General features: G+C 43.9%; 2 protein-coding genes across 9 annotated transcripts in view; one reads left to right on the forward strand and one right to left on the reverse strand.

The window, feature by feature from the left end:
* The first annotated feature begins 155 nt into the window (after positions 1-155).
* DNAI3 (dynein axonemal intermediate chain 3) overlaps positions 156-27985 on the forward strand; it is a 65514-nt gene continuing 37684 nt past the window's right edge. The window contains exons 1-2 of one of the 3 annotated variants that reach the window (XM_083444851.1): positions 12625-12692; positions 19349-19451. The gene's annotated coding sequence lies outside the window, so the exon portion shown is untranslated. Of the gene's footprint in view, positions 173-12624; positions 12693-17666; positions 19452-27985 lie in introns of those variants that run through there. The other 2 variants (XM_083444852.1, XM_083444850.1) reach the window with 2 other exon arrangements.
* On the reverse strand, positions 4391-27714 carry MCOLN3 (mucolipin TRP cation channel 3). 6 transcript variants are annotated; one of them, XM_083444928.1, is made up of 14 exons: positions 27514-27714; positions 23081-23313; positions 20557-20724; positions 17498-17651; positions 16675-16759; positions 16494-16590; positions 15240-15339; positions 13749-13861; positions 13490-13639; positions 12274-12375; positions 12018-12140; positions 10966-11172; positions 8533-8663; positions 4391-6622 (listed from the first exon to the last, which is right to left on the reverse strand). In XM_083444928.1, exons 2-14 carry the CDS (start codon positions 23309-23311, stop codon positions 6616-6618), a joined length of 1668 nt encoding a protein of 555 aa, XP_083301054.1. In that variant the 5' UTR covers positions 23312-23313; positions 27514-27714; the 3' UTR covers positions 4391-6615. The 6 variants fall into 6 exon arrangements, with proteins under 6 accessions (XP_083301054.1, XP_083301055.1, XP_083301053.1 ...); XM_083444929.1 differs by having other exon boundaries at positions 27505-27701; XM_083444927.1 differs by lacking the exon at positions 27514-27714 and adding an exon at positions 27334-27434.

Consider the following 27985-nt stretch of genomic DNA (forward strand, 5'->3'; position numbering starts at 1 on the left):
CGTCACGTGGAAGGAGCGAGGAAAAGCGAAAGCTGCGGGCGCCCTCGGCGGCCGCGCAGCCCCGCGCCGCCTGCGCGCTTGGGCGAGCTCGGAGCGTCGGACGACCAGCTCCGTGCGCGCCGGAGGGGACGCTCCGCCATTCGGCTTTAAAGGCGCCCTGCCGCCGCCCAAGGTGAGGAGCTGCTGCGGTCAGCTGTGGGCGAGACGCCCGCTTGGGCTTCCCTCGACGGGGCGGGAGGCCTTTTCGCAGGTGAGAGGGAGATCGGAGGCCCGTCGAGTCGGGAGAAACGAGGGATCCCCAGCGGGTCTTGACCCGTCCTAGGCGTGCATAGGGACAAGCAGGGGCGCCAAATGGAATAAAAAATGGTGTGTGTGTCAGGTAAGCCCCACGCTGCATGATTATCACAAGGCACAGCGTACGCACACCTTTTGAATGGGAATGCCCATCAATTTGCTTCCCCCCCCCCCCCGACCTTAGCACATTTTGTCAACTAATGCACCTTAACTGTTTGGAAGGGAGCCCCCATGTTATGTAATGAAGTTCTCACCCTGGGCCAGCAGGGGGAAACTGTAAATAGTTTTCACTCAGGTCCACATATGCAAATAAGGGATTGAAAGTGACGTTCAGTGATTGGATAGTTACAGAAAGTTGTTACAGTTGTGTTGTAGTGGAGCTCTATATAAGCAGGCTGGCTGAACCCTTTAGTTCTGTTCTGGCCTGTGAATAAGCAAGAGCTGTTTGAAGAACCGCTGTGTCGTCTGATATATTCACCCACAACTTAATAAGGCCATTTCAGAAGCCAGAGTCTAAAATGTCCTGAGGGCACGTCTAGAATTAATTCCCATTTGGTTTAATGGGGTTTGCCATAGCGGGTGGGAGAGGACTACTGTCTTGCAATCTATGTGGGAGCTTGCTGGACTGACTGGTAGATGGATCTTCTGTCTCTGACAACAAGGCTTTTGCATTCTTCCTTGGGCCCAGGACTTGAAGATTTTTAAAGTGCAGAGATAAAAAAATTAAGATCCATGTGCTTAAACTGTCCACTCCTGCCATAGATGCAGCTATGTTAAGAAAATCAATTTAAAAAGTATAAGTGAGGTCATGCCCCGCTTGCATAAATCCTGTCTACACCCGTGGCTCCTGGCACCGACGAAATAGGTCTAAGCAGAGTTTCCCAAATGTAGGTCTTCAACTGTTTTTGGACTACAACTCCCATCATCCCTAGCTAGCAGGACCAGTAGTCAAGAATGATAGGAATTGTAGTCCAAAAACAGCTGGAGACCCAAGTTTGGTAAACCCTGAAAAGACCTAAAGGCCCCAAACAGAGCATAACATTGGCCTGTTAGGCAACTCTCTTATGAATACTTTGTAGAAATCACAGGGTGTTTTTAAAGTCTTGTGTATGTGTTTTGGAGAACTCAAAAATAATTTTTGTGAATGCAATGGTTAATTAAGTTAATCTGTTTATTCTTAATTCGTACTTAATTCGTTCCAGAGGTCTGTTCTTAACCTGAAACTGTTCTTAACCTGAAGCACCACTTTAGCTAATGGGGCCTGCCGCTGCGCTGCCAGAGCACAATTTCTGTTCTCATCCTGAAGCAAAGTTCTTAACCCGAGGCACTATTTATGGGTTAGCGGAGTCTGTAACCTGAAGCGTATGTAACCTGAAGTGTATGTAACCCAAGGCACCACTGTATATGTAAATAAAGTAGATTAGCCAAAATGCTGAGCTACTGAGTTCTGTTACGCAAACTGTGAATACTCTGCGAATCCCTAAGTGTGCTGATGCTTCTTGGTATCAGCCGCTGTGATGTTTGGGTTGGAGAACACTTTTGAAGCTTCGACCGACCAGGAGGGAGAGAACATGCCAGTCAGGCATGTGTTTCTGCCAGGGTCCTACATGAGAGCAGGACAATCTACACTGTCTACACGATCTACACTGACTGGCAGCACTTCTCCAGGATTTTGAATAGGGGATCTTTCCTAGTCCTTCTACCTGGAGATTCCAGGAATTAAATGAGGAACCTTCTGCATACAGAAGAGATGCTTTGTCAAAGAGCCGTGACCTTTCTCTGATTAGGTAAGTCCCATGGACTGCAAGATCAAATGTATCCATTCTTAAGGAAATCAGCCCTGAGTGCTCGCTGGAAGGACAAATCGTGAAGCTGAGGCTCCAATACTTTGGCAACCTCATGAGAAGAGACTCTCTGGAAAAGTCCCAGATGTTGGGAAAGATGGAGGGCACAAGGAGAAGGGGACGACAGAGGATGAGATGGTTGGACAGTGTTCTCGAAGCTACAAACAGGAGTCTGACCAAACTGCGGGAGGCAGTGGAAGACAGGAGTGCCTGGCGTGCTCTGGTCCATGGGGTCACAAAGAGTCGGACACGACTAAACGACTAAACAACAACAACAACAATACAGCTGCTGTGGGACAAGATGGTTGGACAGTGTTTTCAAAACTACCAACATGAATTTGACGAAACTGTGGGAGGCAGTGGAAAACAGAAGTGCCTGGCGTGCTTCGTGACGAAGAATCGGACATGACTAAATGACTAAACAACAACAAAATACAGCTGCATCTAAAAACTGCACATGGCAAGTGCTATTTTATGAAAGGCCAGGATTAATGCCTCTTCTAAGATGCTGCAGTATGATGCATAATTCATCACGGAACTCAAATGACACAAGATGTGATTGCAACGGCTTTCCAGATGGATTCCACAAATGATGGTCTGTGGCAATGCTTCTATTCTTCTGCTTAGTGTATGTATGTGTGGGGTTTTGTGTCAGCGTCACTTGTGTGGGTTCTCTTACTATTCGCTTGTTGTATTTCCTGGTGGTAAGAGAGGTTGGGGGGTATCCTAGGGTGTGGTTGGTTGTCTTTGGTTGGGTGTAGTGAGATTTGTTTTTGTGTGAGTGGGGCATGTATGTGTGTGCTTTTGGGTAGCCGGATTGATTAGTATGGTGCCGTCCGATTCTTCTTGTTGTCTTGCTGGGCTGTGTACAGTGGTACCTCGGGTTACAGACGCTTCAGGTTACAGACTCCGCTAACCCAGAAATATTACCTCAGGTTAAGAACTTTGCTTCAGGATGAGAACAGAAATCGTGCAGCGGCGGTGCAGCAGCAGCAGGAGGAGGCCCCATTAGCTAAAGTGGTGCTTCAGGTTAGTTTCAGGTTAAGAACGGACCTCCGGAACGAATTACGTACTTAACCCGAGGTACCACTGTATGTGTGAAACGGGGACCTAACCTAACAATGTATGGGACACTAATGTCTCAAAACAAATGAAACTGATCCGTAGAAAACACAACTTGAAAAAAGAGACAATGCACGTATTTTTGTAAACTAAGAAATCTTTAATAAAAAATATATTCAAAACAAAACAAAACAAAAAGCACAAATGATGGTCGTCAACAGCTAATAACCATGATAGGCTAACAGAGCATTTCTGCTTGAAAATAGAATGCATGGGGGCAAACAAATAGAGGTGCTGCATTTAATTCCTTGAACAGGGCTTGAAATTGTGTGTGGTGCCTACAAGAGTAGAACGGACTAACTTGCCCCAGAACATACAGGAAGTTAGCATGAGTTCATGTTGCCTCTTTGTAATGTCTGAATAAGGCATTTCCTTCCATTCTCGAGTTCTTAGTTGGAGTAAATAACCTGTAAGATACCTTCTCACTCTTTAAGACTTCTATAACAAGCAGGATTCAGCAGGTGACACTTTTTCACTCCATGGTAGAAAAAGGCACATCTTTTTTTACTTTTAACCTGTTGGATAGGTGTTAAGAGGCACAAGAGCTGTGTCAGAAAGTGGGTGAAAACAACCCTAAAATTGGCAGTGGTTAAGTGATGCGTGATGAGGCTTAAGCTTGCCTGGAAGACATGACTTTGAAGTCTTGTTCCTTCATTCCAACCAATAGAGGCAGCTCTGCTTACTTAGTGATAAGATAAAAGTTCTATAGCCTTAAAAATCTAGTCAAAAGAGGAAGGTCATCAGCAGGCACCAAAAAGACAACAGAGAATGCGGCTGCCTAATATTCTGCAGGAAGAAATTCCAGAGGCTAGGTGCCAGGACGCTTGAAACAGAAAAACGTTTTTTCTGGACTTGCTCCCAAATAAAGAAATTCTGGTGCACAGTAACATTAAAAATAGAAACAATTGTTTTTGTTCACTGTTGCTGCTTTCTTTTGGTGGGCTGCAATCTGGATGATAGGCATAAAGGATTTTAGTGGTAGGTGCAGCTAATGTTCTTTGTAATAATGCAACCCTGCAGTTTTATGATTCCGCTTTCTTTACCATTCTTTACAAACTTGGGTAGATTCATTTCAGCCAAACTGCAACGATAAATATTTTCCAAAATACAAGAAAGAAGCAACAAGAAAGTGCAGGTTGAACAAAAATTTATTCTCAGTGTCAATATTAATTAACGTTCAAGTTAAATACTTAACCATAGCATCCTATAAAATGTGAACAAACAACACATAATGTTTTCCAAAGTTTGTACACAGTACATAAAAAGTCTTTCTGCTCATTCAGTAGTACTCTGTCATGATTGTTGCTTTTACATCTGAAATATTTAAAAGTCTAAAAATAGATTTTCTTTATTTTTTCACATTTGCTTTCCCAGTAAATACAATTTAGCAAATAAGGCATCTATAAAAGTAGGTTTCGGACCAGTGTTTAGCAGTTCTAACATCTAACACAAGTTGCAGAATTGTTTTAAGAGCTGTATTTAGAGTAGTTCTATGTGCTTGCCCACTCTTATGTTATTGCAAATAGTCTGCACTTGTTTAATTATAAAGGCTTGAAAAATTACACTACATTTGCAATGGAATGTGTTAGGGCTTTCCATTACTTAGTGTTCACATCTCTGACCACCTTGTTTCGTGTTAATGGATGTGAAACACAGAAATGTCCTTCTTTCTTTCCAGCGAGTGTCTATCCTGGACTCTTTGTCCACTTAAATCAAAATAATGGCAGAGAACACCAGCCACTAAGACTTTGTTTACACCACATTGAAGAAACCTGAACATGCGTGTAGCAAATTAGAAAGATTTTTATGTGGTTTCATCAACTAAGCTGATAAAACTCCTTTTTCAGAAGGACGGAAATCCCATTTTCCAGCTACTGTTCCTGCTAAGTGCTATCAATTCATTTGAGTGTTTGAGCTGAACTGTCTCCTTCCTGTGAGTGGGACCCTTCAGGTGGGGTATCTACCAGCAGAGACTGGGGACCTGTAGTCCTCCAGATGTTGCAGGACTATAACTGAAGGGCCACATGTTCTCCAGGCCTGCCATAAAAGGAGGCAAATTCTATCTGCATGATTTCTGGTGGAGTGTATAATACTCTGCCTTGCCAACCCAGTTTGCTAGTTCTCACTGTCATTGGTTTAATCTTTTCTGTCTAGCCAAAGACTACAGCAGTTTCCACTGATATTAGAAGGGGAGAGCTTTTCTGTACCTAACACAGAACTTTCTATAGGCTGGATAATACCCAGGCTGTCCATCGTGGAGCAGTTTTTTCTGCTCTGTTGTCTGAAACAGCACATGCTCGAGACACCAAATTTGCAGATGTGTTAAATATAGAACTATTTTCTGCACACACACATGCACGGACCTGCTGGGTCACACAGTGCCATAGACCAAGTGCAGAGAAACATTGAATTGTAATTCTTGTGCTTTGCGGTTATATTTTTAGCATGATTTTTTCACTTTTAATACCATGTAAACTCTTAATTCTTCTAAATATATTTTCTTTCTTATTTAATTATGCTTCTTTGTCTGGGGCAGGAAATGCCAATATGACGCCCTCTCATCAGCCCCAGCAAGCGAAGCCAGGGATGGCAGCAAACATGGGCCGGGGATGGTTGGAGGTCTAGTTCATCCAGAGATCACCATGGTGGCTACCTCTGGTATAGAGTCTTTCCATTCAACTCATCCAAACAACTTCTAGTTTAATGCACTAAGACACTAAGTTACATCTAAATATTGGGTACTTTTCAAAGTGGGTTTTTATCAGACCGAAGCCCAGTGCTACTTTTCTAGAAAAAGAGGTGCCAGAACTCACCATCAACACCTCCCTCATTCTCACAGAATGGCAACAGCACCCACCTGAGAGGTGCTGGAACTGAGTTCCTGTGAGTTCCCTCTGAAAAAGGCCCTCCTGAAGCCCATTAGGTTTTTACAAGTTTTGATAGTCTCTGCATCCTCACTTTGGCCCTGACCCATTGGCAGCATCAAGAAGGCCGCTGCCTCAACTTGTAATGCAGATGTGTACACAGAACTAAAACAAACAAAGCAGTTTTGAAAAACACCTAGTGTCCTTAATCATTAGTGGACAGTATTCACACATGGTGCCTGTAGGACTATGATAGTAATATACCTATATTCAACAATGCTTCTAAACCCAGGCAATTCTGCTTTGATTTTTGCTGAAGTTCTAACGAATGCACTAGGAAGTAATTAAAGTTAGCTAATCTTGCAAGGACCTTCGTGGGTGTTTTATGCCTTGTGTACAGGAATTTTCTCTTTGATGGTTCAGTTAAGTATCTGTGATGAGAGCGCTGTCCAGGAATCTCCGAATATATTCAAGAATTCTTGCTATTCTCATTAAGACCTTGAAAGGGGGGAGGGAATCAAGATTAGTTCCTTGGAACACAACTAATGGAACAACTAAAACTATAGCATAGTTATCTGGAAATAAAGTCTCAGTGAACTCAATATTTATTTCTAAGTAAACTTGCTGTAGGGTTGTACTGCATGTCTGATAATTGAATTGATTGTGCATATAAGCAGTTTCGGCTGAGCTTGGTGTGCTCAAAACACCATATCATTTGGTTTCATGAAGCAATACTTCTTGTTTTGTGCGAAAGACATTATGTGTGCTGCATTTTATGGGCAAGATCACATTTCTAGTTCCTGCCAAAAGAGTGCAGTGATACATGCTGTGGCCCATTGTCATGGCCCTGCATTAAAACCCTTCCCACAACATGTTTCTTCTTAATGCATCGTCTGAATCCCTCATGAACGTGCCTTAAGTTTGGGGTCATCAATGTCGTATCCTCCGCTCCTTTCTTTTGATACCTGCCAATCCCAATTTTTGGATTTTTAAAAATTTACCTCAGGCTACCTTGCTGGAAAGCTCAGATTTCCAGTGGCTTCCCCTTTGTTTCCCCCTGGATGCCTCTTGGCCCCACACAGGCCCAGAGATATTCAAAGAACATGAAGCAAGCAGGGCGATTTGCTGCTCTGTTTGTTGGCAGCCCCAGTTGCCTTTGACATGGGGGTGAGGAGCGAAATGTTGTTGCGCTGCAACTCTCAACATCCTTGAACTATTGACCAGCACTGGGGGAGGGCAACCTGCCATTCAGGGCACATTTCCCCATTCACACCCCCGTACCTCATTCTGGGCCTGCATACACTGATGCAAGTGGGAGACTTTCGCTTTCCAGATACCCAAGAAACCTATCCTGCCCAATGGTTAATTTTTTGCTACTCTCAGATATGCTGCTTCGATGCAAATCTGTGTGAATATAGGTATAAATGACTATGGAGCATACATTTCTAGCTAAACCTGGTGTCGTTTGGAGCTGCCCAAAGCACATTTCTGGATGGTTTTTAAATCTCCAGGCCCTTATAGCTATACTAAATCTGCCCTGGAGGGGTTATCACATTTAATAACATATCAGGCAAATGCAATAGTTCAGGCATAGGCCTGATGTTTGGGAACTACAACTCCCATCATCCCTAGCTAACAGGACTCAGTGGTCAGGGATGATGGGAGTTGTAGTCCCAAAACATCTGGAGGGCTGAGTTTGCCTATGCCTGAAGTAGTTTGTATTCAAAGAGAACTAAGTGCATCTTGCAGAGGGTGTATAATACAGAGTGGCTCAATGCTTATTTTGCAGTATAGAGTAATACAGGCACTCCCCCCACCTCCATATGTTTGACTCGTGCATGACCACGCATACACGTGGCACCGGGAAATAATTAAAATCATACCCAGAAATGGTAGGAGAGAGTGTGAGAGTCCTTGTGGCTCGCAGAGACACCCTCCCCAGAGCCCAAAGAGTACATCCGTGTGGGTGGAGGAAGCTATGAAAAGACAGGCGGCACAGTGGGGCTTTGTTTACGCTGCTTAGCCTCCCCAACCAGCAGCTGGCGTGCAGGGGAGTGCAGCAGCAGAAGCTGTTTTCCTGCATGCCCCCCAGCCTCCTGGGCTTTAATTCTAGTTGTGGATATTTTTGGATACAGTATTTTTTTGTTGTGGATTGAAGAGAGAGCAGCAGGGAGGGCTTTTAGAGGGTGCTTCCCCACTTCACGCAGGTTCATTTATGTGCGTGGGGGCCCGGAACGTAAGTGGGGAGTTGCCTGTATAAACTTCAGTTCTGTAATCTGGCAACTGCCAAATTGGAAACTGTAGCAACCAGTTCAGTTTTGCATAATCGGGGTGGAGCAGAGAGCACAAGCTAGCAGTGATACTTTCTGGAAACAACTCTCCATATGGGTTTGCATTTAGTTACTAACCTTTTACAGCAGCAGAAGATTGTTACAGGGCCTTCGTCTTCTAACCTGTACCTCCCCGAGTTTGGTAGATCTTTGCACTGTGCTACGAATGCACGGAGCTCTGTCTCTGGAAAGCCTTCTTGCTGGTAGTGCTTTTTTTTTAAAAAAGTGTTGTTGTTAGCATCAATGCACGGAATCTCAAACAAACCACTGTACGCAAATCAATGGAGAGATGTAATTTTAATTGTTATTCAGTATACCATTTCATCTGTTGTTTTTAAAGGGGGGGGGTTGGAGTGCTGTGGGTGGACTTGCTGGGTAGAAAAAATGGGCTAGGGGAGAAGGATAAAGTGGTTTATTTTATTATAAAATATTTTTATATACCTGTCATGTAAACGTGCAAAATGCACTTTCTTCAAATTCATGGGAGACGAATCTTCAAAGTATGAAGGAAAATCATATTCTTGCAAATGCTTTCCCACCTCCCCACAAAACTCCAAAAACAGGCTAGAGATTAGGGCAGCACATGCACAGTGCCTTGATGCTTGCCTAAAAAAATCTGCTGGTACTAATTCTCAGCTGCAGACTCCAAGGTCTTTCTTTATAGGGAGGCAATGTCTGATGCAGATAGATGCTGGAGATATAATGCTGAAAATGCACTGCATATGATGCAGGTGTGTCCAGCGATAGTTTCCTTTGGGTCTGAAGTTACTGTTGGCATTAATTTTGTCCTGGAGAAATCCTAGATAATTGCAATGTCCACGTACTTTTAAATTATATTCCCGTGGTATGGGAACCAACAGCAGGACAACAAAATTGTATTTAGAAAAACCTTCTGGTTGCTGGGACTTAAGACTTCAAGCGTTTGGGAAACACAAAATCTACTATGCAATTCTCCAAGCACCTCACTGCAATTGTTGCATTGGAATGTATTCCCTATAAACATTGAATTCATTTGGATATCTATTGGGATGTTTGGATGGCATATATAGAAACACATGTTTAAACTGAGGCTGATTTATTTTGTGGCCCTTGACTGCTTTATGTGAGTTGGTGTTTTCTTCTACGGCTTCTCTTTTTCTTTCTCAACTCCAACGCTAGCAGATGAGGATTTGTATTTAAGTATTTACATTTTTAAATGGCAAGTTTAATTAATAAAGAAAAGAAATAAAAGTTCTCAGCTGATAAAGAGTTGGAGGAATCTGAAGTGAAGCAGGTGGCATCCATCTAAGGCAAAGGTAAAGGGACCCCTGACCATTAGGTCCAGTCACGGATGACTCTGGGGTTGCGGTGCTCATCTCGCTTTATTGGCCGAGGGAACCGCCGTACAGCTTCCGGGTCATGTGACCAGCATGACTAAGCCGCTTCTGGCAAACCAGAGCCGTGCACCGAAACGCCATTTGCCTTCCTGCCGGAGCGGTACCTATTTATCTACTTGCACTTTGACGTGCTTTCAAACTGCTAGGTTGGCAGGAGCAGGGCCCGAGCAACGGGAGCTCACCCTGTCGCAGGGATTCGAACCACCGACCTTCTGATCGGCAAGCCCTAGGCTCTGTGGTTTAACCCACAGCACCACCCGTGTCCCTTCACCTACCATCTACTTCCCTTCAAACCTAGAGCCTATAGAGGAAAAGAATGGACTCCTTCCTTCCACAAGAGACCAGCTGCAATCTTTTTGCTGAAACAAGATGTTTTGGCTCAAGCAGCCAGACTGCAGCAGTTGTCCCCAGGGCTGGCCCCCTCTATAGCAGTGCACCCCAATCCAATTAAGGGAGAAGTTTCTTAATAACTGGGGAGTGGGAGAAAAACATTAACATTAGTTCCCTAAAAGGAAATAATAATAATAATAAATTAATTAATTAATAAAATTTTATTTATACCCCAGCCATCTGACTGGGTTTCCCCAGCCACTCTGGGTGGCTCCCAACAGAATATTAAAAACATGATAAAACATCAAACATTAAAAACTTCTCAAAACAGGGCTGCCTTCAGATGTCTTCTAAAAGTCAGATAGTTATTTATTTCCCTGACATCTGGTGGGAGGGCATTCCACAGGGTGGGCATTACTACCGAGAAGGCCCTTTGCCTGGTTCCCTGTAGCTTCACTTCTCCCAGTGAGGGAACTGCCAGAAGGCCCTCGGCGCTGGACCTCAGCGTCCAGGCAGAACGATGGGGGTGGAGATGCTCCTTCAAGTACACTGGGCTGAGGCCGTTTAGGGCTTTAAAGGTCAGTACCACCACTTTGAATTGTGCTCGGAAACCTACTGGGAGCCAATGTAGGCCTTTCAGGACTGGTGTTATATGGCCGCTCCCCGTCACCAGTCTAGCTGCTACATTCTGGATTAATTGTAGTTTCCGGGTCACCTTCAAAGGTAGCCCCACATAGAGTGCATTGTAGTAGTCCAAGAGGGAGGTAACTGGAGCATGCATCACTCTGGAAAGGTTCACACATACCTTAACTGTTTCATAGGTGTCTGTAATGAGGGCAATGAAGAGACTCAGAACCATGTAGATAAAAAGGCTAATGAAAGAGTAGAGGTAGATCCGACTAAACAGCCAAACCAAGTAGCTTTTCTGCTGCATCTTTGCAAAAGTAGCAAACATATCGTCTCCGTTTATCAACGAAAAGAGACATTCGGAAACCATGTTCAAGGAACGGAACTGAAAGAGAGGAACCAGAACAAAACAAAAAAAGATAGGTGTTTGTTTTTGACAGATTAGTGAAGCAATTCCAAACAAACATGTTATATACCTTATTGGGGATGTGCGGGTCCCTGCCACACATAGTGTACAGTAAATACAGTGGTACCTCGGGTTACAGACGCTTCTGGTTACAGACACTTCAGGTTACAGACTCTGCTAACCCAGAAATAGTACCTCGGGTTAAGAACTTCACTTCAGGATGAGAAGAGAAATTGCGCAGCGGCGGCAGCAGGAGGTTCCATTAGCTAAAGTGGTACCTCAGGTTAAGAACAGTTTCAGGTTAAGAACGGACCTCGGAACGAATTAAGTTCTTAACCCGAGGCACCACTATAGTAGATCATTTGGACAGTACTTTAATACTATCTCCGTATACAGGGCCATACATAGGAATGGACAGGCAAAATTGGAGTCCCAATCAGAGGTAAACTGGGTGTTATGGGCATAATCTAATTTTGTGCAGACTGCCACTTGTGCAACAGAACTCCTCTCCTTTTCTGGTGTGCCTCCAAAATATGTTACAGAGAGTCCTCCAACTTTTCGCAGCAGATTCTGAGGCTGCACACAAGGCTGCAGGGGAGAGGAGAAGACCGTGAAATTTTGTTACACAAGCTGAATGGGATTCTTCTTCTGCACAGACAGCTTTGGAAACTACTCTGTGTTTGGGGCACGCTGCCCTAAATAAAATCCACGAGTGACTTTTTCATCTCCCTCAGTAGGGTATGGTTTTTTATGGGGCAGAAGGAGCTAAATAAATTTATATGCAAGGCTTAAACGAACAAACAAAAACCCCTAGATTGCAATACCTTGACGTGATATGGGCCCAGCACAATCCAGCCGCAGAAACAATAGCCCAGATAAATCATAGCAGCACAACAGCAAAATCGGATGACGTTGGGCAAAGCCGCACGTAGTGTCAAAATAAGCAGCTGCAGAAAACAAAACAAAAAGCAAAACAATCCAGTATTGCCAATCAGACTTCAGCCCTGCATTCAGTACAGCTAGATAGCAACAGGAAACAAAATAAATACCAACAGCATGGAGGTCCTAGGTAATCCTTACATTGTACTTCTGAAAGAAGCCTAGGTAGCGAATCACTCCAAGCCAGACGAGCATGGTGGAGGTTCCCAAGAGGATGCTGCAGACATCGTAGCTGGTTAGACTCTGTACGAAACAGAATTTTGGAATGTTATTAGCTGTTTTGTATAACTACCCAGATTAGGTATAATAGCATTGAATCTTAGTAGCATTATGGTGGTGATTGGGAGGATGGGAGCAAGGTGGATCTGGATCACAACCTGCCTCCTTATCAAACACCTGTCTTGGTGAGAGGTAGCATTTGATAAGATATGTGGATTGCATTTTTTACAAGCTGTCCTAGATAAAACCCTCTCTATTCCCTTTAAGACAGGAGGCACCCCAGATCTGCCAGACAAAAATCAGGGGGAAACATCAACTACTTTTGCAGCAATAGCAGACAGGTAAGGCCATTCTTTTTCTGAGGGGTGTCACTATGACCCAGGTGAACAAGGAGCCTCCAGAGACTCAAGGTGCACCGGAGAGATGAGTAGAGCTGCTTCTAGATCAGGGTTCCTCAGCTGTTTTTTTGGACTACAACTCCCATCATCCCTAGCAAGCAGGACCAGTGGTCAGGGATGATGGGAACTGTAGTCCAAAAACAGCTGGAGACCCAAGTTTGGGAAACCCTGTTTTAGATGAAATTAGTATTTGGAAAGTGGTGTGTATTAGAACATTTACATGCACAACTGACGATATTCCTCCACGTGCCCAGAGATGCTTCTGGCTCCCTCTTCATACCTTAAACTATGGAACTCGCTCCTACAGGAGCCAGCGATGGCCTTCAAGTTGGATGGCTTTAAAAGTGGATTAGACAAATTCATGGAGGAGAGGGCTATCTGGCTAGTAGCTATGACGTCTGCCTCCACAGTTATAGAAGCAGCAATGCTTCTGAATACCATTTACTAGAATCTGGTCAGCCTCAATGTAAGAACAGGATGCTGGTCTTGATGGGCCATTGTCCTGTCCAGCAGCATCTTCTTATCATCACAACATGAATGGGGAGAAAAGCAGGCAAAAGATATTTAGGCGGCAATCCCTAGACCTACAAAGCTGGGAGTACGCCCCATTGAACTTAAGCCTTATTTCTGAACTGACATGTATAGGATTGCTGTTAACCTAGGATGCCAAGATATTAAAGGCCAGTTGAAGAGCAGAGGAAACATTTGTTTCCTGTTCAGCATACAAGCCTGCTACCTACCTTAGCCTGTATCTCCATCTTCAGCGTGGAACCAATTAGGGTTAGAACATCACTAACTATGATCATGATATACCAGCCATTCACAAATTCCATCTGATCCGTGAAAGAGACTTCTTTCTTATAGTGTTGTTGGAAGAAAGATACAAATTCCTGAGAGAGGGGACACAGATATAGAGAAAAAAGGGGAGGAATTGTATTATATGAGAAGCTGCAAACGACAATACACTGGAAAGTACCGTCTGGCAAACCCTAAACTCACCCTCTGCAGACGTACTCCTTTAATCACAGATCGTGTGCAGAGAACCAGGGATGCTAGGCATGTCAATATGACAAAGGCATCAAAGATCATCATGTAGTGTGTGTTCTTCTGTACTGGAAGAGAAAGAGGGGGGAAACCGTAACAAACTTGTAGGTAATAGTCATTCCCTCCTCCACCCCATTCTCATTCACACCAGTACGTTTGTGTAGGTCAGAGTAGTATCTTACAAACATAGACTGGCCATGGAAGGATATAGCAATATTTGGAATTCATTGTTATAAATACCATATTAAGCTAAGGGCCAATAACTTAACCACAGTAACGTTTCATTTTATTTTATTTTTGTAATGTATACAATTTCCTTTTCATTTTTTGTTCTTTTCTTTTGAAACAAAAAAAGTTTATAACAATTCCAAATACATATCCATTTAAAGAGATTTCTCTGACTCTTGTGACTTCCCCCAGTCCTTCCATGTGAACATTTTCAGCTACGTATTATTTCCTAATCTATATTTTGTATTCATATTATCCATGATACCTGTTACATTACAAGTGATATTAAAATCCTGCTAATGTTTTCATCTGCCTACAGTGGTCTCCTAAGTAAGTTATAAATTTTCCCCATTCTTTTATAAAGTTTTTGTCCTCTTGGTTCCTGAGCTTTCCAATCAGCTTTGCCATTTCAGCATAGTCCATCAGCTTAGTTTGCCATTCCTCTCTGGCAGGGACTCTTTCTGCCTTCCATCTCTGGGTTGGTAGCATCTGTACGGCTGTTGTCACATACATAAATGTTGTTTTCTACATGGGTACTATTCATTTTTGTGTCGTATCTTACTCTGTGCACTTGTAATTATATACTTTTCATTTTTCAATAAGGTGTACATATATTCTCTCTCTCTCTCTCTCTCTCTCTCTCTCTCTCACACACACACACACACAGTTAGTGTGTGTTTGTGTATAAAAGCCAGAGACCTGCTTTGGGGGGCCCTTCTGCACTCACTACTGAGTGAGGTCCTGGACTTCAGCCCCAAAGCCAATGGCAACAGTTTTTTTATTTTAAGAGAGTGTTAAATGTCATCTTGCTAAATAGTTTTATGCCTTCCTTCTCCTTCTCAAATATGTAACACCAACAATATCCATAAACTGCTTATCTTTAAAAAGTGCTATATGAAAAGTAGCCCTTAGCAATGATGCTAAGTGAGAAGTCTATTTCCTATTGGGAGACTTGTCCTCAGTGGAGATGAGGTTTCTATTTTTCGTTAATATTTGGATCATGGTGCAATTTGGGGTGGCCAAGCAATTCTACTAGTCAAAGTTTTCAGCGAACTTGAGGGAACATGCTCATGAATATGAAACCTTCAAGGAAACAGTCAAAGCTGATAGAGGGTGGAATTCATCCTCTCCCACCTGTTGCACTGATTGAATTTGCATTTTTTTAAAGACCTGGACATTAGATGCAAAGAAAACCTTGAATATGAGGTTTTTACTTACGTGATCCAGAAACATGCCAGTCTTTACATTCCTTAATGGCAATATCGTTGTCTAGGCTAATTTTGATTCTTCCACTGTGTGCTTTGTTATCAAAGACTATCTGTGGGGTCAGAGACAAAAAAGCAGTTATCTATTTAGAGAGAAAGCTCTGAAGCCGTATATCACACTGACGTGCCATTAAGACAGACTGGATCTGACAAACATTCTTCTAGCAAGAACACATCGGATTGAAACATCTTACGATTCCCAATTGTTTGCTCAAAAGAAAGAACATCTGGTGTCTGCCAGATGTTGTTTGCTTATAGCTCCTGTTGGCCCCAGCTAACATGGCTACAAATCCCATATGAACCACATATGGAGAGTGCTACCTTGGCTATTCCTGGTTTAGCTATAACTGCTGCACCATGACAGCCAAAATTATATTCTTGAAAACAGGCCTGGAGTTGGCGCCTGGAATCCTTGGGCAGCTGGCAATGCCCACAACAGATGATTGACCCGGAATCTTCTTTTCAAAAATCTCTTCTGTGCTTCAGTTGGCACCAGGCAACTAGGCTTGGAAGCCACCATCTTAATTTCCCACAGTGCCTTGGCAAAAACCCAGCTCAGGGATAGTGGGAGGAATTAAAATAGCAGCTCATTGGCTAGCACTGACTGGAGTGCCGCTGCCCAACACCACCAAGTTGGCCTGACAGGACCCAACATATGTGGTCCCCCCCCTCAGCACTTCTGCAAGGATGCCCTTAGCACACTGATGAAATCTTTGAAGTCAAAATAGCTGAACTGCCTCAAGGAAAATGGGGCTTTGGTACTCTTCACATCTCCTCAACTCCTCAACATCTCCCTTGCCTATTATCACTTTGTCCATGTCTCATCCTCCATATCCTCCACCGGCAAAATCCAAGTTGTAATGGAAAAAGAAACGTGAATTTATACTTCGTAAACTGGATATCCCTGGAGCGCAAGTCCATACACTTTACCTGTGTTCCATATGCTTTAATATTGTTTAATAAGTATTTGCAAATGGTGAACCAAACTCTTGATGTTAAAATAACAGAAATGATCCTTACCACATGACTTGGCATCTGGTGCCCCTTGCAAGGGATAGCTTCAGCCCCATGATTTGCTAGGCCCTTTCTGCCTCGCACATCTTCTTGAGGCTTTGATGGGCTCCTGGGTTCTCCAACCCACCCTTTGGAAAAGCTGGTTGGGGCCCTACATCAAATGGGAACATTTGAACCTGAAGCCTGTACTTACTGTCAGTGTGAAATCATAGCAATCTGGTAGGTCATGATGACGAACCGTCTGGAGATTGATGGCCTTCAGTTTGAACGTGAGCTGCAGAGTCACAAGTCTAGAAGAAGAGTTTGGGGATTTTATTTCACCATTGCCAACAACAACATGCGAGCACGCCAGCAACTGAGAACTCCCGCCTCACCTATGGAAGTCTAGAGTGAAGTTGAAAACATTCTTCCCCAGTGTCCTGTTTTCCAAAGGCAGCATGGGTTCCACATAAAAGCATTCTGTGAGGAAAAGACAAGACAGATTTTGTGGGAAGTACTTGGCATCTCACTAGGCAAAGAAGAGTCTAGATCAGTCTTTCTCAAACTTGGGTACCCAGCTGTTTTGTGACTACAAATCCCATCACCCTTAGCTAGCAAGACCAGTGGTCAGGGATGAATGGGAACTGTAGTCCAAAAGCAGCTGGGAACCCAGGTTTGGGAAGATCCTGCTGTCCACAAGGGTAGACATGTTTGATTTGACATGCATTGGGAAGCTCTGCCTTTGATTAAGTTACCCACCGTGTAACCTTTTCTCCCTGCACCGTGCCCCAGGAGAAGGAAGAAGGAAGTGGTGGTTGTGATCTTGGTATACAGCCACCCACAACTTCATTGGGCAGTTAAGGATAAGCCCCTCAGTGTCAGGACTGCCGACATCTGTTTTTCAAATGTGGGGTGATGCTGAATCAATGTGAAATGGGCTCTTATTTCAGAATGAACACCAGTTTCTCAATAAATAAATAAATAAAAACCAGGGGAAAACAGCAACACAATGGATCTAGATTATGTATTTGGGCTATATAGGGGGGAAGGAAACCAAGTACTTAAGTCTCCATTGATTCTAGAATGAGATGGTGTATGTACAAACCTCAAGCGTAACAGTTGGTATTGCATATGAGTGATGACAGGAAATTGACCTCTCCCCCCCCCCTCCTTTCTCTCTCTCAAACACAAGACTTGAGTAATAGAAATATATATTACCAGTTTCAATTTCTGGATCAATATCAAAAGTGTCATTTCCAGGACAAATGGTTCCTCGCTTGTAGAAGTATTGGCATATGGCCATCGGTGTCTCTTCGGCTCCTCTCTTCTCGTAGGCGTGATTTCCAACAGATATGGTACGCAGCTGCAAATACTAACCCAAAACTGACAGATGGTTAATGAACCCATATGAACCTGCCTGACAATCAAGAGAAAGCTCAGATGACTCTCTCTCCATCCTGTTGATGCACAATATCAGATAAGCAGCTACCGGAGGCAGGATCATCCCAGTGGTGGTTGCAAATGTGTGTGGAATGTCCTCCCTTTGGAGATATTCTGGTCCCCTCTGTTGGTTTTTAGGTGGTCAACTGGAGTCTAAGTCTACAAAGGTTTATGCCATAATAACATCGAGGTGCCACAAGACTCTTTGTTGGTGTTCCTGCAGCAGGCCAGCACAGATCACCTCTCTGGAAATATTATTTAAAATACCTTCGTTTCAACATGCTTTTAATGTTTAATTTTAAATGTGCAGCTTTGAATGCATTTTATGTTATTGGCTGCATTAGGTTTTTGTAACTGTAATTACAAAATAACATTTTCTATTGTCTTGTCTTTGGTGTTTATTCATTTTGTAAACTCTTCTGATTTTCAGAAATAGGTCATCCTCCTGTCAGGTCAAGGGAGCATCTGAGGGCATCCAGATAAATGATTAAATCTACATAGATAAATTTAGTGTTTTCTGAGCTATGTTTGGTTTCACTGGGTTTAGTTAAATTTGTATGGACAAAGTCGAGATCGGAATCTGCATTTTATTGAGCTTCTGTTTGCTTGCTTCCCATAAATAAGGGAAGAACAAGCAATTAGGACAAAGATGAGCAGTTTCTTTGCCCTTTAAGGATTTTGCACGGGGAGTTTCACAAGAGAAACCCAAATAGTTGAAAACCAGCAAGTAACTAGAATTGTCCTCACAAAAAGCACACTAAGGCATGCACCAATTTGAATGAGACTGTATCTACAGGCTCTTGAACTATGGTAGTTTATCAGTGGGAAGGAGTTTCTGGAATTCTGACTTGGGAATTAAGTTTGGCTTGTGAGGATGATGTTATCTATTAGCTATTACTATGCTCAGATGCTGAAGACAAATAACAGCCTGCCTGTGACCCTGCAGAATTACTACAGAGCCGGCCCTATCATTAGGCAGGATGAAGTGATCACCATAGACAACTGGTTTGGGTTTCTTGAAAGGCCAGCAAATGGTTAGGTATTTAATCATTCTTGGATTTTTACAGCCAGAGACAAGGAGGAGCGCTTTTTGGGGGGGGGGGGGTTGCCTTAAGAGCCAAAATAACTTGACTGGCCTTATGTATTCTGCACCTAGATTGGCAGCATTTGCTACTCTGCTTCAGGCAGTACAGTCTCTTGGGCCACGTGGAAACAAGATGGGATACAAGGAAATCCTTATATTGTTAGCCTTGCCAAACAGGTAGGTAGCCAGACAAGGACGGAAGCAGGTTCCACATCTTAGCTCCCAAATGTTGCGGTGAGAAAATGGTTTTCAAGCTGCTATCAAAACAAGTGAATGTTCCAGATTTGGGCTGAAGTAGACTTCTTCACCTAAGCCAGGGGTGGGGGACTGGGTCAATCTGGCAAGGGGGTTCCTTCATCTTGACACACCCACCCATGAGCTAAGCTTAACAGGTGGGTGGGGCCACACACCTGCCAGTCACCTGACATCACGTGGTCCATTTTTAGCCTGCATGGTTTGAAATCAAACTCTGAGCGGCAAAACATTCTGCAATGCATTCATCTGACTGTCAGCACTTGAGAAGCCTTGTGCAATATGTTTTTCAGGGACCACGGATCAGCCATTATCTGCCCTACACCATACAGCTGACCCAAGTCCTTTTTAGCCATTATCACTTGAGGAGTGAACACTGGTACGGCAGAACTGCAGGTACATTCTTTTGGCCTCACTCTCTGTAACCATGCAAACTAGGTGAGGGTCCCTACTTCTCTGTGGAATGTGCAAGACACCTCTGCGTGATTTTGCTGAAAACGAAGCAAAAAGCTGAATGAGTCATGCAGCTCTGGGGAAGGGCTAAAGGTCTCCCTCTTCAGACAATAGCACAGAGATGGAGGAACCTGTGGCGCTCTAGATGTTGCTGGGCTCCCAACGCCCATCATCCCTGGCCATTAAGCTCTGCTGGCTGAAGCTGAAGGGAGCTAGAGTCCAAGAACATGGGGACAGGTTCCCCATTCCCTGCAGAAGCACCTGAAAATAGCTTTTGTGTTGAATAATTTTGTTGTACGATTCTGTCTGTACAGAAAGTCTGTATAGTCAGTGTAGTGTTGGACTAGGAGCAGGGAGACCCGGGTTCAAATCTCTAATCTATAAAGCTTAGGTGACCTTGGGCCACTCAACCCAGCCTGTCTCACAATTTTGTTTTGAGGGTAATGTATGAAGAGAACCTTGTACTATGTCAGTCTTAAGCTCCTTCAAGTAAAAGGTGGGAGAAAGGTGTAAATAATAATAATAAATTTTATTTATACCCTGCCCTCCCCGGCCAGAGCTGGGCTCAGGGCGGCTAACACCAGTAAAATTACAATAAAAACATAATGGGGAGAAACCAATTTATTAAAATATGGGTTAAAATACAATTTAAATTGCAGCCTCATTTTAATAGTAGCCCATAGATCAAAGCCATAAGGGGTGGGAAATATAAGGGTCAGACTGAGTCCAAACCAAAGCCCAGGCGGAACAGCTCTGTCTTGCAGGCCCTGCGGAACGATGTCAAATCCTGCAGAGCCCTAATCTCTTGTGACAGAGCGTTCCACCTAGTCGGGGCCAGTAAAAAAACCATAAAATTAAGACAACAGATTTGTCCTACTACCCATTTTCTGTGCAATTAATGTTCACAAATGATTTTAATATGGAGTAGTTGCTTGGGTTTTTTAAGCTAACTTTAAATTTCATGGGAAATGGCACCCTTGTAGAATAACTCCAGCTGCTATATTTATTGTATTGTAAATTGTAGATGGCTCGCAGGAAGTGAAGTTACCTGATTTATTGCAAAATAGATCTGATCATAGACATCCATCTGCGTATAAACTGCATAGGTGTCATCCAGTCTGTCCGTGTAGCCTTTCAGGAAGAGATGTTTAAAAGCCACTGTGTTCTCCTCTTTAAATTCCACTACCATTTGGTTGCTTAACCCAAACACTACCAGCTGAAGGCAACCGCACACAAAAAGAAAGAAAGAAAAGAGAGCAAAAGTTGTTTTTTATATTCCAAATAATTTCAGCTGGTTAAAAACTGCACATTTCTACACAGATCATTTCCCTGCTGCATGGACAGCTATGGCTAAGACCGTATTTATATTTATCAAATTTATATCCCACCCTTCCTCCCAAAAGATCCTAGAGTAGCAAACACACATCTGTAATTTAAAATAAAAACGTATTTAAAAACAGTGAAAAACATCCCTTTTAAAAATGAAACGCAATAAAACATGTACCGTATTTTTCGTTCTATATGACGCACCAGACCATAACACGCACCTAGTTTTTGGAGAAGGAAAACAAGAAAAAAAAAAATTCTGAATCTCAGAAGCCAGAACAACAAGAGGGATCGAAAGCAGCGATCCCTCTTGCTGTTCTGGCTTCTGGGATAGCTGTGCAGCCTGCATTCACACCATAAGACGCACACACATTTCCCCTTACCTTTTAGGCGGGAAAAAGTGAGTCTTTAAGAGCAAAAAATACGGTAACCAATGATGGGTCTGGATAGGCCCGTCAAAAACGTTTTCAGCAGGCATCTAAAATAATACAGTTATGGCACTTTACCATAAACTTGGGACGCGGGTGGCGCTGTGGGTTAAACCACAGAGCCTAGGACTTGCCGATCAGAAGGTCGGTGGTTCAAATCCCCGCGACAGGGTGAGCTCCCGTTGTTTGGTCCCTGCTCCTGCCAACCTAGCAGTTCAAAAGCACGTCAAAGTGCAAGTAGATAAATAGGTACCGCTCCAGCAGGAAGGTAAACGGCGTTTCCGTGCGCTGCTCTGGTTCTACAGAGGCGGCTTAGTCCTGCTGGCCACATGAACCGTAAGCTGTACGCCGGCTCCCTCAGCCAATAAAGCGAGATGAGCGCCGCAACCCCAGAGTCATCCGTGACTGCACCTAATGGTCAGGGGTCCCTTTACCTTTACCTTTACCATAAACCTATAAGGGCTGAATTCAGAGCTACAACCTTATTATTCTCTTTGGTTTTTAATATGATTTGGCAAAGAAAAAGTTGGCAAGGCAGGAGTATATTCTCAGTTTACTGGGTGTATCCCTCCCTGGTTCCAATCCGCTGTTGGGCCTTGAAGGCAAGCAGTGGATTTCCTGCAAATTTAACCTTCACATCTCTCACTCTCTATTTGCACGTAGAGCTTATTATCTGGGATCTGCAAAGGTGAAGACAGTGCAATGGCTATAAAACTGACTCTAAATATATGTCAGCCGGAGGCGCTTTGCAGCCTGAGACAAAGGACAGTATGACACCCCCTCTCCTCTCCATGTGCAGAAGCTGACTGGCCTGGAGGTTGGATTTTGCTCCCAACACTGTTGTGGAAGGGTCAATTTTGCAACCAAAAAAATAACCATTGATGACAATGCAGGCTGCATACACGCCATACATTTCAAAGCACATGGCTTCCGCCAAAGAATCCTGAGAACTGCAGTTTGTTGAGGGTGCTGGGAATCGTATCTCTCTGAAGATACAGTCCCCAGGATTCTGTGAGGGGGAAATGTATGGTTGTATACTGTCCACCATGCTTGACGCAACAAGACAGATTAGGAGGCCCAGGGCAGGTCATGTGACAACAAAAGTCTAGATCATGGTTTCTCAAACTTGGGTCTCCATTTGCTTTTGGACTACACTTCCCATCATCACTGACCACTGGTCCTGCTAGCTAGGGATGATGGGCATTGTAGTCCAAAAGCAGCTGGAGACCCAAGTTTGGGAAACCCTGATCAAGAGGGCTCCGAAAGAACAACCGGGGGTAGCTCCCACCTCTCACTTTGCTTAGTGGCATAGCTGGGTGTTTATTGGTCCTCCAATATCAGAGGAGATTATTTTTCTCCCAAACTTCCATAATTTGAAACACTGAAGCCATTTCTCTTTTATTTCAAGTATTGACATTTTCCATCAGTATTAAAAGTACAGTGGTACCTCTGGTTGTGAACGGGAGCCATTCCGGAACCCTGTTCGCAACCTGAAAGGAACGCAACCCACATCTGTGCACGCGTGGGTCGCGATTTGCTGCTTCTGCACATGATGTCATTTTGCACGTCTGCACATGCGCAAGCGGCGAAACCCAGAAGTAACCCTTTCCGGTACTTCCAGGTTGCCGCAGGACGCAACCTGAAAAGACGTAACCTGAACCAAACGTAACAAGAGGGATGACTGTAGTTCCGGAAATGTATTTCTCAAATAAGTATCTCAATTCAGTATCAAAAGCCTCTTGCAGTCACGTCCAAGCAACATAAGATGGTTTTGGGGATTTCTAAAAGGCAACTTGCAGCTTTCCCATTGTCTCTCACCTGGATAGTAACCATGGCAATTTTCAGAAGTTGTATCCCAAGTTTCCAAGGCTTCCTTCCCCGGGCCCAGAATTTTTCACAGGGGTTCATGAAGAAAAATTTAAGTTTCCTTCTCAGCTGATCTTCCAGAAGCAACTCCTGACACATTGAAGGGCGCCTCTTGTAGCTGTAAACGTTTTCATCATCATGGGAACTGCAGCTGCTTACAACCACCACTTCAGGGTTTTCCATTGCTAGAACGTGCAACCCAGTGATTAAACCAAAGAGACATTAGCAAGCTCAGAATGACTAACAGAAAATATTACACTTGTGGTTAGGAGCATCTCTACTATATGAGCTGGACTATCGTCTCCATGAAGGAATCATACAATCATAGAGTTTTAGAGTTGGGAGGGACCTTTGAGGGTCATCTGGCCCAACCACCTGAGGCAGTGGTTCTCAAAGAGAAACTTTTAAACATTTTGGTGTAGCATAGTATCAGAATTTTATTTTATTTTTTAATTTGCAGAATCTGGACAGATACATTTTCAAAATGAGAATGAGAACATCAAATGATATTGAGGATAATCCTCGTTTTGACCCTGAACTGCCGTGTTGTGCTGGAGAGTGCTGGAGAGAATGCATTAGCTATTCTGCTGCAGGTCTCCACAACATGGTGTTGTGAACAGGGATTTTCAACTCTTGACAAATATGAAAGATCAGAAGAGAGAAAGCCTTCTTTGTGTTGATGAGGAGATGAGAGTTTGCTTGTCTCAAATTAGACCTAATATAAATGAGATTACCCGGCAAAAGCAAGCTCATGCCTCTCTCATTCAGTTTGAATACGTACATAAGGTACATATGTAAGAGGCTCGTTTATAATTATATTTTGGGAATGGCCCCATGTTCTTATGTAGCTGCATTGTTTTTATACTTTCTGGATGTCCCATGATCCTATCATAAAGTAGTTGTGTTCTATGTTATACATCAAGCACTGCCAGGAGTTGGTTTCTTTTTGTTTTCCAAAGTATTTCTTATCAATAGAAAGATTTGGTGTGGCAGGAGCAAATTTTTCTTCTGAAACTGTGCCCCAGAGAAGAAAGAACTACTTTGAGAACCACTGCCCTTAGGAGTGGCACAGCCCAGATGTGTACAGTGTAAAACAGAAACCAGATATATACAGTACACTCATCCCAAGGACCATCCAACCCGTATGATCAGGCTTATTAGGTCATCAACTAAGCACAACAGGGAAGGGTGACTTAGTTAAGTGTACAGAAAAACTAATTCACACACAGTTCCCATGCTTCACTCACAGAAAGCACTATTTTTAGAGATGAGCAACGGAAACATTTTCCATAAACGCAGTATTTCCACATCTTGATTTTTTTCTGGTTTTCCTACTAGAGTTTGGATACAACAGAAGACAGATTTCTTAAAGCGGGTTTAAAAAAATAAAAAGCTATGCAAAAAACACACCCTTGCATATAAATTCTTAATTGGAACATATCTGTATTTCTTGTAATACGGGTCATCAGATCAGAGTGTTCCTTATTTCTTACCCACATACAATTCCAAGATACAGATTGACTAAATCAGCAATCCTGCGGTTCTCCAGGCATTTGTTGTGCTCCAGTTTCCATCAACTTCAGCCAGCATAGACAATCATCAGGGGATGCTAGGAGTTGTAGTCCAGCAACATCTGGAAAGCCTCAGGTTCTCCATCCTTTCACTTGGGGTTTCCCAAACGTGGGTCTCCAGCTGTTTTTGGACTACAAATACCATCATCCCTAGCTAGCAGGAACAGTGGTCGGGGATGATGGGAACTTTGGTAAAAAAACCAACTGTAGACCCAAGTTTGGGAAACCTCGCTTTCACTAAATACAAATCGGTATCAAGATAATTATTTGCAGAATGCAGAAGTCTCTCTCTACCCCTGAGTTTTAAATTACTAACTTATTTCTGTGACCAGCAATGAGGCTGTCAAGCAGGGAGCCTGGTGCCTTCTGGATATTGTTAAGGCTAGGGTGGCCTGTAGTCAGGGATGAAGGAAGTTTCTGTCCAGCAATTTCTGGATGGGCACAGGTTCCCCAACCCTGCAGTAAAGGGAAGGAAGCTCCTTGGAAGTCTTGGTTGCAACTGTGCAGCTCTTTGGTCCTGCTTTAGATTTGAGGTCTCCAGAAAGTAGAGTACATCTGGCCAATGGAGAACATCCCCTTTGCTCTAATTGTTGCACAAATGTCATAGAAGTGCTTACAGCTTGACCGATGACATTGCTTCTAGTTCTCCTGCCCCTATCTCTTGCAAATGGTATGTGAATTATTTAGCGTTTTACCTGCAGCAGTGACCAAAATATGCCAAGAGCCTACAAGCAGGGTGCAGTGCATTCGTTTAAGAACAGGTATAGTTCAATCCGAACGTATGCTTAGAAGTAAATCTGATGGTGCTTTTCCCAAAGGAAATGCACATTGGATGACGGCTTTCAGCGGGGAAGTATTCCCACTAGGGGCCTTAACTTTCAAGTAAACATACATATAATCAAGTTGTGAAAAACATCACAAAATGCTGACCTGATCTCTTTGGGTCATTTAGGCTGCAATTCTATACACATTTACCTGAGAGAGTATGTTCCATTAAACCCAACAGGACTTACTTCTGAGTAGACATGTATAGGGTTACTGTAATTGCCATTATAGAAAACAAAAACAGCTCAATTTTTGGAAGAAGAAAATCCTGCACATGTGAGATAGCAGCTGCTAATCTACAAAGTAGTGACTTTGATTCACTTTTTGCCAAACCAGGGTCCGTAACTATGGACAAATGCAGCAAATTTCTGCAATAGATAGAAGTGCCTAATTTAGCTCTTTAAAAATATGTTAACATGCATGCAGCCTGGGCTTGAAAAAACCCACAAGGCTGGCTATGCAGCTGATAAGTGCCAACGTATGTCAACTCTCTTGTCTCCCTCACACACCAATTGATGGAAACAAGGGCATTGCAAGAGTGGCACACATTTACACGGGAATTGATGTTCTGTTCATTTTCATGGCTGATAGCATGACAAGATACGCAGCATGGATACATGCGGAAAATTGCTAGCTAACAGGAGCATCACACAGCGTCCCTAATGTATCCATAAATGACTGCAATTAAAATTGCCAAATGCGCTGATCAGAAACATTTTCATGTCCAAAGTTTCCACATTTTGTGTTACCGTTTAAACGAGAAACTTTGTCATGGCCACATGGGTAAAATCATCAGGCATTCGGAATGATTACTCACATTTCTGCAAGGTTACTGGATATACCCATATCAAAGTCCCACATCTACTGATCTAGAGATTGTAGGTGGAGACAACAAGCATGTTTCTGTTGACTTCCTCTTCACCATCCCAGCCTCTCTTAGGAAGGAAGCAAGGAAATCAATGGGGCATATTCCCAGGTAAGTGTGGTCAGGATTGCAACCAAACTTTCAAGTATAAGTCATTGTACAGATTAATCAAATTGGTTTTGATCAGATATGTGATTAAATCTGCATAAGTTTACATGACTAAAGAATAGTTTTGAAACACAGGAAAAAAGCCTGGGTATAAATTATCCAAAATCCATGAATAAAACAAATTTCATTTTTAATTTTCCACTTAACAGGGGTCTCCTCTTAGTCAATTGCAAGTTGCTGAATCCAATATATTACCCAGTTAAAGGTTGCAGCTCCTATTTCCAGTGCCACCCCTCAGCCCTGAAAATCTGACCAAGCAGGCTATATCTCTGAACATGCACAAAGTGCCTTTCCCTCTACCAATGAGTTCCCTCCAAAGCACTGGAGAAGAGAAGCAAGGATCGCTGGGGGCATAGAATTGGAAGGTACCCCAAGGGTCATCTAGTCCAACCCCCTGCAAAGCAGGAATCTCAACGAAAGCATCCATTTCCATATACCAACTGATCATGGGAAAGAGATTCATTTAAAAATCCTTGTGCGCGTCCACCTGCCTGTCTGATGCTCAGCTCCAAAATCCAGCATCTTTGAAGAAGGGCCACAAAACGAAGCGGGGAAGGTCTGTCTCTCCTCCCTGTCCCCACCCCGGTTATATGACCTCCGCGGGATCTTCAACCAGGAGGAGAGCCTTTCCTTGCCTCGGAGAGAAAGCAGGAGCGCCCGGACTGACCTTTGGAGGGACGGCGAGAGAAGCAGCGCATTGGGGCGCCTGAGCCTACCGCGCCTCTCCCTTCCATGCGCTCCCCCCATCCGTGAACCAGCCTCTCCGGGCGACTTACTCGTTGAGGCGGCCCCAAGCGCTTACGGACGCCGCCGGCTGAACACGACACCCCCAGGGACGCCGAGAGAGAGAGAGAGAGAGAGAGAGAGAGAGAGACCTCCTCGTGCCCGGGCGCAAAGCGACACCTGATGCCCGCGGAGAGGGCAACGCGCCACCGCCGCTCGCTCACCTGCCCTACCTGCCGGGGAATCGCCAGGAGGAGGAGGAGGCGGCCGGCGCCTCAAGGGGAGTCCGCTTTCATCCCTGCTGCCGCGGAGGAGGAGGAGGGGAGCGTCCTCCTCAGCAGAAGGCGGGACGGCGGCCACTCACTCCGAGCTGGTGCCGGCGAAGCTGCCCGGGCGCAGGAACTGCAGCGGCGAAGGCGGCGCAGGAGGAGGACGCGCCACGTGACTGGCGAAGCGCGCTCCTGCAGCAGCAGCAGCAGCTTGAGCCTCCGCCTCCCACAGGGGAAGATAGCTTGTGTGAGCACAAACTAGACTAGAAATGCCTCCCTACTTACCTCCCTACAGCAGCAGCAGCAGAGGTCCAAGTTGAGACACACACACACACACACACACACACTAAAATATTTGATGGCCCTGGGTCCCCCAAAGTTGATGGGCATTGCCCAGTGAGAAATTTACGTATAACCAAAAAAAATTAAGGGAAAA

Source organism: Podarcis tiliguerta, assembly GCF_965153285.1.
Source record: "Podarcis tiliguerta genome assembly, chromosome: 6".
NCBI classification, from domain to species: Eukaryota; Metazoa; Chordata; class Lepidosauria; order Squamata; family Lacertidae; genus Podarcis; species Podarcis tiliguerta.